At 44.5% G+C, this 14,207-nt stretch overlaps 1 protein-coding gene across 2 annotated transcripts in view; it reads left to right on the top strand.

Annotated features, from left to right (window-relative positions):
* The window catches only part of LOC310773672 (palmitoyltransferase ZDHHC14-like), a 122,389-nt gene that overhangs the window by 76,728 nt on the left and 31,454 nt on the right, over window positions 1-14,207 (top strand). For both annotated transcript variants that reach the window (XM_083633595.1, XM_083633596.1), the window contains exons 4-5: window positions 5,255-5,407; window positions 12,735-12,872. In XM_083633595.1, the coding sequence (XP_083489721.1) occupies window positions 5,255-5,407; window positions 12,735-12,872 (291 nt within the window). The remainder of the gene's footprint in view (window positions 1-5,254; window positions 5,408-12,734; window positions 12,873-14,207) is intronic.

The following is a 14,207-nucleotide window of genomic DNA, read 5'->3' on the forward strand; positions in this document are numbered from 1 at the left end:
TTAACCCTCATTGCCTCGTATGAATGGGTATGAATGTCTATGAATGTTGGTGGTGGTCGGAGGGGCCGTAGGCGCGAAATGGCTGCCACGCTTCCGTCAGTCTTCCCCAGGGCAGCTGTGGCTACATCACCCGTAGCTTACCACCACTGGTACGAATGGTGTGAATGAATAATGATTTCTGTGAAGCGCTTTGGGTGTCTAGAAAAGCGCTATATAAATCCAATCATTATTATTATTTTTTATTATTAGTTTGCAAGACCTTGAACGCACCACTTCACTGTACAGAATGAATGTGCTCTTGTCCCTGTCTGCAGTCCTAGTAGGGGTGTGCCGATTAATCGTATAATCGATTTAATCGATTATACGATATAATCGATTCACAATGTTCGATTATCGATTTGCAAAAAATTGCATTTTTTTTTGCAATTTTTTTTGTTTTTTTGTTTTTGCTTTATTTGCAAAAAATACGGTATTTCGCCCGGAAAGCAGTTCCTTAACTGTAAAACGAGACCAAAACCGAAGTACTGGAAACTGGAATCACTGAAGAAAGCATGCAGGGTAGGGGTGTGCCGAAAAATCGTTTCTTCGATGCATCGCGATAAGACACGTAACGGGCTAAAGGAAGTAGGCAGTGAAGGAGAGAGGAAGTGAAGTGGTGAAGGGCTAAAGGAAGTAGGCAGTGAAGGAGAGAGGAAGTGAAGTGGTGAAGGGCTAAAGGAAGTAGGCAGTGAAGGAGAGAGGAAGTGAAGTGGTGAAGGGCTAAAGGAAGTAGGCAGTGAAGGAGAGAGGAAGTGAAGTGGTGAAGGGCTAAAGGAAGTAGGCAGTGAAGGAGAGAGGAAGTGAAGTGGTGAAGGGCTAAAGGAAGTAGGCAGTGAAAGAGGAGGTGAAGGGCTGAAGGAAGGAGGCAGTGAAGGAGAGGGGAGGTGAAGGGGTGAATCTGTTAATTCTGTTATTTTATTCATCCGACACTTATTTAGTTTTAAAGCTGCTTTTGGTTGTGGATAGGAAAACGTTTGCTTGTTGTGGGATGATGCTATGCTGCTCACTGGTCATTTGTAAAGGATTTTGTTTGGAAGTCTTTATTTATTATTTATGAATAAGCTATTTGTTTTGTATTAAACAAACATGCTAGTACCGAAATCTGTGAAAAAAGCAGAGGATTTTGGTTAAAAGTTTTATTTTCTATTACTGAATACAGAATAAGCTATTTTTGTATTACTAATCCTGCCAGTACAGAAATCTGTGAAAACAGCAGAATAAGCTATTTGTTTTTTATATTAATCCTAAATCTGTGAAAACAGCAGAGAATTTTGGTTAAAATAAAAGAAGTTGCTAAAGGCACTTTATTTCAAATAATCTCACCTGTAAAGAGCAGCTTTTTGTTGTGGGAAATGTAAAATGTTTTGGATGTATTGTGTTTGGTCTGATTGATCTAAATAAAAGATAATGGAGGTACATTTGTTTGTTTCCTTTAATTAATGGATACTGACAAAGAAATCCTGTATGGGGAAAAAGATACTGACAAAGAAATCCTGTATGGGGAAAAAGATACTGACAAAGAAATCCTGTATGGGGAAAAGATGCATCGAAATCGTAATCGTGATTAATCGTAATCGTTTAATAATCGAATCGTAGCACCCTTAATCGTAATCGAATCGAATCGTGAGGTGCCTAAGGTGGCACACCCCTAAGTCCTAGGTCTTGACAGTCATGTTGAGGTCAGTACAATGTTAGCATATTCCAGTAGACTTTTCCATCTGCCAAGCTAATTGCTCCAGTTTGCCTCTCCTCCACTTACACAGCAGGATAGTCATTAGTTTGCGTTTATACCCCATGCTAGCTTGTCGGGAAGGGGGCTAAATAATGCTCCAAACGTCGGTTAAATCTGGGCGAGGGAAAACTATTTCAAAGGGGTTCAATGGGTACCACAAGTCTCCTCTTTACAGATAAGGTAGGATTTTTCACAGCCTAGCATTAACACATTCACTGCCAGCCGTTTTTTTTTTACTGTAGGTAGCTTCTGCCAAAGTTTTTTTTTGAGGATTCTGGCTCATCTTTCAAGACCCGAGGATTCTTTTCTGCTAAGATTTTGTGAACACAAAATATCTCAAAAGAACTAATAGAATGTGTGCTTTCTCTGTCTAAAAGAGTTAGTTTGTAGTAGGGATGCACGATATATCGGCAATCATATCGGTATCGGCCGATGTTAGTCATTTTTTAACATATCGGTATCGGTCAGATGTTGCAATGTTAATATCGGTTATCGGTATCAGCCAAATTCTTCACATTGAGATGAAATAATGCAGTAAATCTATGATTTATGGGCTTTTACAAATGTTTTTGAAATAAAGAAATGCATTACTTTTTCAAATTCAGTGTTTACATGTGTTTTTCAGTATGTACAACATTTTATTATCATAGAAATGTGTTTTTATACAGATCAAATCGACATCGGTAAATATCGGTTATCGGCCATAACAGCAATGTTAATATCGGTTATCGGCATCGGCCAAAATTTTCATATCGGTGCATCCCTAGTTTGTAGAGTTAGTAGTTATGTAGGCATTAGCACTTGAATACAGCATGGTTTCAGCGTCTGAAAATTTAAGCTGAGATAAATAGCTTTTTGTGAAATTTAGGGATGCACGATATATCGGCAATCATATCGGTATCGGCCGATGTTAGTCATTTTTTAACATATCGGTATCGGTCAGATGTTGCAATGTTAATATCGGTTATCGGTATCAGCCAAATTCTTCACATTGAGATGAAATAATGCAGTAAATCTATGATTTATGGGCTTTTACAAATGTTTTGGAATAAAGAAATGCATTACTTTTTCAAATTCAGTGTTTACATGTGTTTTTCAGTATGTACAACATTTTATTATCATAGAAATGTGTTTTTATACAGATCAAATCGACATCGGTAAATATCGGTTATCGGCCATAACAGCAATGTTAATATCGGTTATCGGCATCGGCCAAAATTTTCATATCGGTGCATCCCTAGTGAAATTCGATAGAACAGTCACTTTAACCATTCATTTTTGGCATCAGTAAGACGTCAGACATCTAAACAATAGTTTTGAACAGTAATTTCCTCCATAACAGCAGGAAACCCCCCTCTCCTTCAAACTCCTCCCTCCGTGTGTGTTCTTCTTGGCTGCAGCGGGCGTGTCACAAGCGAGTTTCTGCTGCTGCTGCTGCTGCTCCTGTCTGCTGGCGGCCACTGGGCAAGTCTGGATGGGCTCGCTCGTTTCTTGGGGTTTCGGTTGAGAGCTTTGATGAAGCTTTTGCGATTCTGGTCTTATTTATGCTGCGTGTTTCAAAGTGTGTTGCACCCATAATCTATTATGCAAATTTGCAATCCCCCACCGCCAGCAACCAGCGCGAAAACGAAAGCGTTTTCGCCAATCCATTTTACAGTATGAGAATGGTTTCATCGGGCGTTCCCCTGCAGTTTTGGCTCGGCTTTTTCTAGTCTGGAGAGCACTGTCGCCACTTAGTGGGTCGGTGGAATGGGTTGTACACGTTCGGTGGCTCCCATATTTATATAGAAGATGTAAAAGGGTTAGATGCACATCCCACCGTTTTTTTTTTTGACGTATCAACTCGTCATTGGCAGTCAACCGTTGGATTTTTTTTGACGTATCAACTCGTCATTGGCAGTGAACGTGTTAATACAGTGAAATACAGTATACCGTGATATTTTGGTAGATACTGTAATGTACCGTACCATACCGTACTGTGGAATGTCATCGTTACATCCCTAGAGCACTGACAAACGGACAGCTTTCATGCCCTTCAATCTATATCCTGTTCAGAGGGATCCTATAGACCAGCTCTGTAGCCAGTAAAAAAAAAAAGCCCATATAGGTCCTTACCTGAAACAGTTGCAAAGTGCCTTTTCAAAGAACCTTAGCCAGTGCAAAGAGGGCTTTTGATGCACAAGTGGAGTAGAGCCACCAGTAGGTGTTAGGCTATGTGTTGTACTGTATGTATGGGTTTGTGATGTGTGGATGTGTGAACAGACAGTTGAAACTCTAGACAGAGTCTAGGCTCTTTGTTAAATGCCACACAACTGCTGGGTTCTTCAAGGACTTGTGAACAATCTGAAGTATTGAATTTAGTTTGATTAGTGTCACCTACCAATGGTACCATCTAATGCTTCTTATTTCAGAGGCTGCTTTATGGCCTCAGAATCTACTTCAGGACTTGATGTTTACCTCTGGTGCTTAATAAGACCATAGAAAAGTGTGAAGCCAATGAAATAGAGTTGATTTAACTGCTCTTTATCTGATGGGAGCTTATGTTAGCGTAGATTTGACCGTGCTATCAATACCTCAGCGAGAGGATCTCTCATTTTGCTTTAATATGGCGGCAGATGAGAATCCTGCTCCGACTTGTTCCCACGTTCCGCTCATCCGTTGTCTTCCTCCATGGAGTCCGCTGAGAGGGCAAAGGGAGTACGGAGGAGAGGGCGCGGCAGCCATTGATCACAAAGGAGACCAATTCAATAGAACCCATCTCATTGGCTGCATTTTCTCAACTCCCCTTTAGAAATGTCAAACACCCACACGAGCCTCCGTCCTCTCTCTCTCTCTCTCTCTCTCTCTCTCTTTCTCTCTCTGTCTCACACCCACACACATGCACACATGCGCACACGCACACACACACACATGCACCCGCGCGCACACACACACACACACACACACACACACACACACACACACACACACACACACACACACACACACACACACACACACCCCGCTCTCAGCTAGCACTGATGGGCTTCTGTGGTATGAAATGATCTTCCTTCCTACGCAATCCCACTCCTACTCACACACGATGCGCGCGTGAGAGTGCTCAAAGTGAGCTGAACAGCTCAGGCTCTATACAGCTCAGCTCTACCTTTTATGGTTTGAAAATCACTATGATTGCTCTCCTCCTTACTGTTTAGCCTGTCGTCACTATCATCGCTCTCATCCTTACGTTTAGCCTGTCATCGCTGTCGTCTGACTCCGCCAAAAGCATTCTATTCAAATTTCCACAATTGTCTTTTTGTGTATCGCAGTTCTGAACATGGTGTTAAGTGTACGTTGAATTTCAGACAGTTTATATTATTGGCGTAACTACATTATAGTAATGGTTTTGTAATGCTGTGTATTATTCAGTCAATACAAGTTGTAGAAGTTTGCCCAACATTACTGTATGTTTCATATGTTTGTCTTTTTATCGCTTTCCCCTAGACGTGGCAAATGGCAGTTCAGGCTACCGGCCTCCCCCCAGGACCAGGGAGGTAGTCATCAACGGCCAGACAGTTAAGCTCAAGTACTGCTTCACCTGCAAAATCTTCAGGCCTCCACGTGCCTCCCACTGCAGCCTCTGTGACAACTGTGTGGGTGAGTAACTGTGGATTTGTGTGTGAATGTGTTGTGTACTGTGTAGATTGATATTATGTGCCGTCCTGATATATTCAGTGTCAATCGCCTTCTAGCCTCTGCACTGCATGGGTCAAACCTGCTGGATTGCTTTACGGCACAAAACAGGAAGAGGCTGCTGTTGTCCCGTGCAAGCAAAGCTAAAGCTCTCAGAATTTCTCACAATGCAGATGGTGAAGTGAGACAAAGGAGAGCACCACACAGAATTAACAAATTTACACTTATTTTCCACAGCCATTATACTGTGCTATCGTGAAGTAAATTGAGTAGGTATAAAGGTATAAGGTATAAAGTGAGTAGGTATTAATGATATATTGAGGTAAACAGGGTTCTTATGCAGGTTTGGAAAGTCTGTAAAAGTATAAAAAACATTATTTGATCAATTCCAGGTCTTGAATAGAGGTGTCCTCAATCACCCCACCCCCCCGTGCGGATAATTGAGATGTGTCTGGTGGATTAGGTTTTACCTTGTTTTGCAAACAATCATGGAACACTAGCGATACTAATTGTGTCGTTTGTGATGCATACCTTTGCGAATCTACTAGGAGTTTATGCTAAAATGAATTGGCATGCACACGGGGGTGGTTCAGCAATGAGAACAACAAACAGAAAAATGAAAAAAAGCATCAGGATAGTTAAGGAGTCTCTTCACAACCACATGCTCTCTCTCTCTGGAGAGGAAGTGAAACGTGCAGCCAGGCGATTACTGAGAGAAAGGGAGAAGAGAGAGACCCGTCGTCCTTCACCGCCTCTGAGTTTGTTGCTGCTTATTCACGTGGGACAACTCTCTGTTTACTACTCAGAACTGGAGCTGATTGAGCTCCTACAGGTAGAAGATGAAGAGGTAGTAATGAGAGGGAGGCAGCTACACACTGACTGGCAGACAGCTACACACTGACTGGCAGGCGGCTACACACTGACTGGCAGGCAGCTACACACTGACTGGCAGGCAGCTACACACTGACTGGCAGGCAGCTACACACTGACTGGCAGGCAGCTACACACTGACTGGCAGGCAGCAGCTACACACTGACTGGCAGGCAGCAGCTACACACTGACTGGCAGGCAGCAGCTACACACTGACTGGCAGGCAGCAGCTACACACTGACTGGCAGGCAGCAGCTACACACTGACTGGCAGACAGCAGCTACACACTGACTGGCAGGCAGCTACACACTGACTGGCAGCAGCTACACACTGACTGGCAGGCAGCTACACACTGACTGGCAGGCAGCAGCTACACACTGACTGGCAGGCAGCAGCTACACACTGACTGGCAGGCAGCTACACACTGACTAGTCTCTTAAAACAGACTGTATCATCTACATCCGGCGAATGCAGCTATATACAGTCTGTACGTTACACCCCCAGAACATGCACAAGGAAGTTGGGAAAAAAACCTTCAGACTGGAAGGAAGTTCTACGGAATCCGACCAATCACGACACGCGAATGCGGCATATTGGATTCTGATTGGACTAATGAGCGGAAGACCCACCTTTCTGCCGGCATATTGGATTCTGATTGGACTAATGAGCGGAAGACCCGCCTTTCTGCTTCCCATTCCGGTTGGTGCATGATTCTCCCCCACGAAGTACAGACGGTATGGCGGAAGCATTTGAAAATTGCGGAAGCCAACTCGTCTGTTCTAAGAGACTACACACTGACTGGCAGGCAGCTACACACTGACTGGCAGGCAGCTACACACTGACTGGCAGGCAGCAGCTACACACTGACTGGCAGGCAGCAGCTACACACTGACTGGCAGGCGACAGCTACACACTGACTGGCAGACAGCTACACACTGACTGGCAGACAGCTACACACTGACTGGCAGGCAGCTACACACTGACTGGCAGGCAGCTACACACTGACTGGCAGGCAGCTACACACTGACTGGCAGACAGCTACACACTGACTGGCAGGCAGCTACACACTGACTGGCAGGCAGCTACACACTGACTGGCAGACAGCTACACACTGACTGGCAGGCAGCAGCTACACACTGACTGGCAGGCAGCAGCTACACACTGACTGGCAGACAGCAGCTACACACTGACTGGCAGACAGCTACACACACTGACTGGCAGGCAGCTACACACACTGACTGGCAGGCAGCTACACACTGACTGGCAGACAGCTACACACACTGACTGGCAGGCAGCTACACACTGACTGTGAAATTTTAGTCTCTGCATTTATCCCATCGAGGCATGTCCTTCCTTGGGGGGCAGCAGTGGGCAGCTTTTTTTAGTGTACAGCGCCCGGGGACTGTCTTCAGTCATCGTCGTCGCTGGTCAGGTGACGATCTTCTGCATGTTTTTAGTGGGGGTCCATATCGATCTTGTATGGAGGAACCCCAGGAGAGCACGGGGAGAACATGCAAACTGCACACAGAAAGGCCCTTTTGACGAGATACTGAGATAGCCCACCTGGGCCATAGGCACTGAAGACATGGGGGGAGGGGGAGGCACCCTCAGCGTCCCATGCAGGAATCGAACCCAGGACCTTCTAGCTGTGAGGCAACAACGTTACCACTGCGACACTGAGTGTGAGCAGAGGGAAACCAGGAAAAGTAATGAATGCAGACACAGATTTAAATAAGCACAGCGACAGGGGACATATTATGCAGACATGTTCAGGCCAACTGTGGACATACAGAAATGTGATCTTGTGAAAACTTTAGTTATCAGATCTCAGAAATCTTGTTTAGATGACAAGTGCAACCAAAGGCCCAGGCAGATGGGAGGAAGTGGAGAAGGAGGAACAGATAGTTGGACTGTCCTCCATGCTGCAGGTGGGTACACACAAGTGGTACGCTCCAGTGACTAATGTCAGGTTCAACTCGTTTCTCTTTTCTTCCTAGCTTACTCTTAAAAAGCCCCAGGTTTGTGTATCACCGCCCACGGCCAAATCTGGAAACAGTGAGTCCAGGGTTCAGGATGCAACTCCAGCTCAGCTGTAGTTTCTCATCATTACCGATGTACCACTACTTGTGTAGGACGAATCAGCATGACATCATGACAACAATAAAGTCCTTCTGGGTGCCACTACAGCAGAACCTAGTATGAAATAATGCTGAAAAGCTGCAACAAACAAACATTCATATCTCAAAAATTATACATCACATCGCTTATATTTTGACATTGTGGATGAGAGCAGAAGTAGCTAAAGGGTCTGATGTATAATATATGTATGTAGTGTTGAGGTTGTGTGAACTGTCGCAGTTTTAAAATGTGTGAATTTAGTAAAAAAAAAAAAGAGTACAAGGCTGGCTCCATAGGGTCCCATTATAAAGGTTGAAAAAAGTATAAAACCTAAACTGCGATTTCTCAAACAGTACAAAAGATAAATGAATGCTGAATTATGGTGATAGAGTCCTAAAAGTGGTGAAGTTTGAATGGAGTGTCTAGCTTAAAGTATGAAGGAGTAGGCCTAGTAAGAGAGGAGTAAGAGAGGGCATGGTTTCACCATGAACTGACTGCTGTTTAAAACGAACGGCAGTTGCACCCGGAAGTATAGCCAATCCGTTTGTTTACAAACATGCTGATTCATCCAATAGGGTGTCAGGTCATTAGCAGTATACAAGAGGCTAAAATGGAATTTCCCCATTAAAAATAATAATAATAAAAATTGCAGAAATGTTATCTGTCCTGTCCTGTCCTGCATTTATATAGCGCTTTTATCCAAAGCGCTTTACAGTCAGTAGGTTACATTCACCCATTCATACACCGATGGCGGCAGGTTACCACGCAGGGTGCTGGCACATCAACGGGAGCAATTTGGGGTTCAGTGTCTTGCCCAAGGACACTTCGACATGCAGACTGGAGGAGCCGGGAATCGAACCACCGACCTCTTTTATCCAAAGCGATTAGTGGACGACCCGCTCTGCCTCCTGAGCTACAGCCGCGCCGTTATGTCTTTCTAAAAGAGAAAATTTGACTTTTATCTCAATGGTGTTTGCCCAGTCACTCCCAACATGGGCTCTCAGCCTGGAATGATCAGTAATAGTAATAGCAACATATGGGATTGTTACCTGGTCGTGGTGGAAGTGGAAGTTAGAATCGGCAGTGAAAAGGTGGCATGAGTGAGTGCCTCTCTGCGTCTCTGTCTCCCTCTGCTGCTGTGGATGGCAGGGGGCTAACAGGCGTTTCAATAACTTAGCAGCAGGGACATCAGAATGATAGGGGCTCCCCGTATGCTTGGAGGATAGCAAATATGGTAAAGTCACTTTAATGATTTGTAAGAGGGATATCCGTCTGGGAGCGATAGGGGAAACGTATAGCCTAGGAGTACAGCTGCATGATATACACACAAACTCCTCTGTCTTTGTGTATTTTTCTCTCTCCTCTACAATATGTACAGCTGCAGCGGTAGAATAGGTATAATATGGTCTTATATCTGAATGGCCATTATACATGAGATGTGTAAATGTTGTTTGTGTGTGGGCAGGGAGTTGTGGGGTTATTTTAGGTTCGATTTTAATTAATAGCTAAGTTTAGATGTTTCATTAAATTACAGAATAGTAGATTAGATTAAACTTTAATGATTCCTGTGGGGAAAACGGGTCATTGCATCAGAAAGTAGTAATTGCATACATCAAAAGAAAAATAGTGTATAAGCAGGGGCGGAGCGACCCTATCAGCCCAGAGGGGGCGAAGCTTTTAGGGGGGCCCACGAAGAAAAATTGGCCTTTTTTGCATGTTTGAATCTGTTGTAGCCATATTTAGTGGAATATCTAATTTTAAACACACCAATGTTATTGTCTATTGATTGAATTCCTCTCACACTCACACCACTGACTTTATTAAATAAAGTCATTTTAAGTCACAACTGTAAAATAGCTGATAGCCCCTATATCCGAAAAACACAATTTGCCACTCATTGAGCCAAGTAATATTATGTCCAAGAAAGCCTACAGTGAAGCCACTTTACAGACAAGCTTGTTCTGAAGAAGAAAAAGAAAAACACAGGTTGCCAGCCAGGCCTCTTCAGATGTTTCAGCACCGAGGCACAGCCCTCGGTTCAGCACCACCGCAGATGGACAGCGACAGGCTGTCACAGACAGCACCCTGTCTGCCCCTGTCTCCCTCTCTCTCTCACACACAGACAGGCGCGGACTGCATAATCGGGCACGTCGGGCCGATGCCCGGTGGCCTGGCCTGGCCTGGCCTGCAAAACAAAAAAAAGTATGGGGGCCCACTGTGGAGTGGGCCCGGGGCGGGCGCACCCTCTGCCCCGGTGTATCCTCCACTACTGCCTATAAGGATATAGGAAAAAGGGGGTTATAAAAATACACTCAAATACAATTCAAGCACTCAGACATTAAAGCCCCAATCAGTAAATTTTTTGAAATTTTTTACTGTAATATAAGATCTTTTTAATCATAGGACATGGTAGATTGACTTGTAATAGGGAGACTCTCGCCTTTATTTATCCCACACCGCCCTCCATTGGCCAGCCCTGGGACTAAGCAGTTTGTCTGCCACGTCCCGTGGCAAGATGCGCGCATGCGCTCTACAGCGACAGCGTTGTGTTCCTGGAAACCAGGAAGTAACTCGATTCGGATTTGATACGAAAATTATGTTTCACAGAACTATGGATTATTATTTCATCACGTGGTGAGTACCCGATGTCACAACATGTACATAGAGCTTTCTGGCACTGTGTTTTGTTGACTTTGAACAGCGATATCGTTATCGATACTATTGCACGCAGAGGACGCAGTTTCTCCAATAGCAAAACTTGGAAAAGTTGCTGAATGTGGCTTTAAGTAGACATGTATGAATGGAGGTATGCAAAAAAAGGTAGAGATCTAACAAAAAAAGGGCAATATATATAGCAGTGAAAGGCATGGTAAGAGTATAAGGGAAACAGAAAATCAAAAGTGTCTCTTCTCTTCTCTTGTAGACCACTCACTCAGTATTGATGTCCACTGCTGTAGGCTGTTAATGTGGTTGGAGTAGCAGTAAGTGTGCGTCATGAGGCGTCAGTCTTGCAGTATCACTGACACCCCTCTCGTCCTCTCTGGCATGAAGCTGCCTTTCCCCACCACCTTTCGCTCAAGCTGAAGCAGGTCATCTCGCCTCACTACACACATAATGACTCATTCATTAGTTAAGTACTGTAGCTAGCGCCCTGTGCCGCTAGCAGACAGCTCTCACAGTTCTCGTAGGCTTATGGAGTCGGGCTGATTTCATAACCATACTAACCATGGGCCCTCCAGTCTTGGAGTAATCAGTGAAATGCTTGGTGTCCTGACCTGGAGTGGGCCTCACAGGCTTGGAAAACAATACCAGTCACTAATTTGCATTTAAAAGTCAGAAGTCGAATGCTTCAGCACGCATCAGGAATGCATGTTTTGCATTTTGAATAAGTTGCAGTGCTGTATTTATTTCTAAGCATCATTTGTAAATTCCAGTCAGATATTTCCTTCACTTCAACAGCCTCTCCTCCACGGAGGTTCAGATGAATGAGGATCCTCTGGCGTACAGTAACTCTTTGTTCTTCGCTCTCTTGGCCGGGTGGCTGACGGCCTTGTGTCAGTGTTGACACGTTGGAAAGCCCCAGACATTCTCAGCTGTAGGACTTCTCTGGAAGGCAACACTTGGATGCACCACAGCCTTGATCACCTCTATCTGCTCTTCATTTGCAATTTCTGAAACGTCCTGAACATCCTCAAATGGAGGTCCGGCTGTGGAGGAGGGTTATCTCTTGACCTAGCCAAGTGCTTCTCTCACCCTCTCAACTTCCAACAATGCCACTGTGACAATGGGAGTTTTTGTAGCCGTACACATCAGCCAGTAACTCTAATAGCTAGTTTATTATAAGTAGGCACTTTGCACTGTGAAAAAGTAGCTTATTATACTAAGACTCACTCTGCCAAGACTTTGCCTGTCATTTCATATCTAAAGTGGGTTGATAATGATAATGGATCTATTGTAATCACTAATCACAGCCCTGGACTCAGCACACGCGTGCGTGCGCGCCTATGTGCAGAGGGTTGAAAATACGACAGACCACACCTAATCTGCTGTCATCTTAGGTGGGAACCATTTGTGTTTCCCCTGTTAAAAGTGAGTGCTATCTGTTATTGATTTCTACATGGCTAATTGTATCTTTACTACTCAAAGCGCCACCACTCTCTGTATTCAGAATATAGCAGTGAGTTGATCTTTCTCTGTATCTCTCTCTCTGTTTCTCTCTCTCTCCGTCTGTCTCTCTCTTTGTCTCTCTCTCTCTCATTCCCTCTCTGTCTGTCTCTCTCTCTGTCTCTCTCCCCCTCTGCAGAGCGTTTTGACCACCACTGTCCCTGGGTGGGGAACTGCGTGGGAAGGAGGAACTACCGTTTCTTCTACATGTTCATCCTGTCCCTCTCCTTCCTCACCATCTTCATCTTCGCCTTCGTCATAACACACGTCATTTTACGTAAGTGATTTTGGGAGGGGGCACACACGCTCAGGCATCACACACACACACACACACGCTCAGGCATCACACACACACATACACGCTCAGGCATCACACACACACACACACACGCTCAGGCATCACACACACGCCTGGCAGTACTCTTTGTGTGTTTGCAGCCAGCAGGCTGTAAGTGGGCGTTGTGAAAAGCTGCAGCGTTCTGGCGTGTTACCATTTTTCCTGCTGGGAGCAGGCAGTCTACTTTTGCTTGCCATCATTTTTGTGTACATTTTGTGTGTGTGTGTGTGTGTGTGTGTGTGTGTGTGTGTGTGCGCGTGCGTGCGTGTGAGACAGTAGGTGGCTGAACGCTGCACCGGGGGAAGAAAGTGGGGCTCAAATTAGCTGGTAGGAAATTGTGGCACAGATTGGTCGTCCTCTCTTTGGAGTATTTTCTTCTTTCTTTCTTTGCTTTTTCCCAGAGCAATTTAGAGAGAGAGTGGTGTCAGCGGAGGACCAAAATGCGTGACTCATTAGCCAATGAACAGCCAGGAAGGGGTTAGGAAGGGCGCTACTTTTGAATGCTAAAATAAAGCTGATAATGTACAATTTGATAAAAATAAAAAAAAACTTTCAAAGTACAACACAAACTGTCCATTTTGCTGCAACTCGACAGTGCTGCTTAATCCAGAACCTTCCTGGAACTCTTGAGAGTAAAAATTGGAGTGAATGGAGATGTCCCGACTCTTCTATATACGCACTCTGGTTTTAACTATGCAGCATTGTTTTTGTCTCTTGCAGTTCACTTTGAAGATAGGGTATCACAGCAACTTGGATTCTTTTCTTTTTTCCTGCACAGCAGTGGTGTCAAACTTAGTCCATGGCCACATGGGACCCAATTTGGTCTCAAGTGGGCCAGACAAAGAAAATCAATGCAGAATAACCTAAAAATACCATAGGCTTATCATATCAAATTTAGTGTATTGAAGGGCATGGAAAATAGTCTACCATTTATTTAGTAATGAATACAGAAAACATGAATAGGCTACTTAATATTGTAACTTGCTCCTGAATCATGGCACCTCTTAGCCCTCACAAGTGCATCAATATTAGGTGTCAAATCCCAAGCTTGAAAAATTGGAATGGACTTCTCAGTGCAGTTTTTACACTTTGCAAAGTCATCCTGTGGGCCGGATTGGACCCTTTGGTGGGCCGGTTCTGGCCCCTGGGCCGTATGTTTGACACTCATGCACAGGGCTCAGACCAAGTCAGAACATCACAACGACTTACTTAGCTTTTCATGCTGAGAGCATACCATTGGGGGTGTGAAAATGTGAATCTTTCGGTATCTCATGA

Source organism: Poromitra crassiceps (genome assembly GCF_964638095.1).
Source record: "Poromitra crassiceps genome assembly, chromosome: 3".
Lineage (NCBI taxonomy): Eukaryota > Metazoa > Chordata > Actinopteri > Beryciformes > Melamphaidae > Poromitra > Poromitra crassiceps.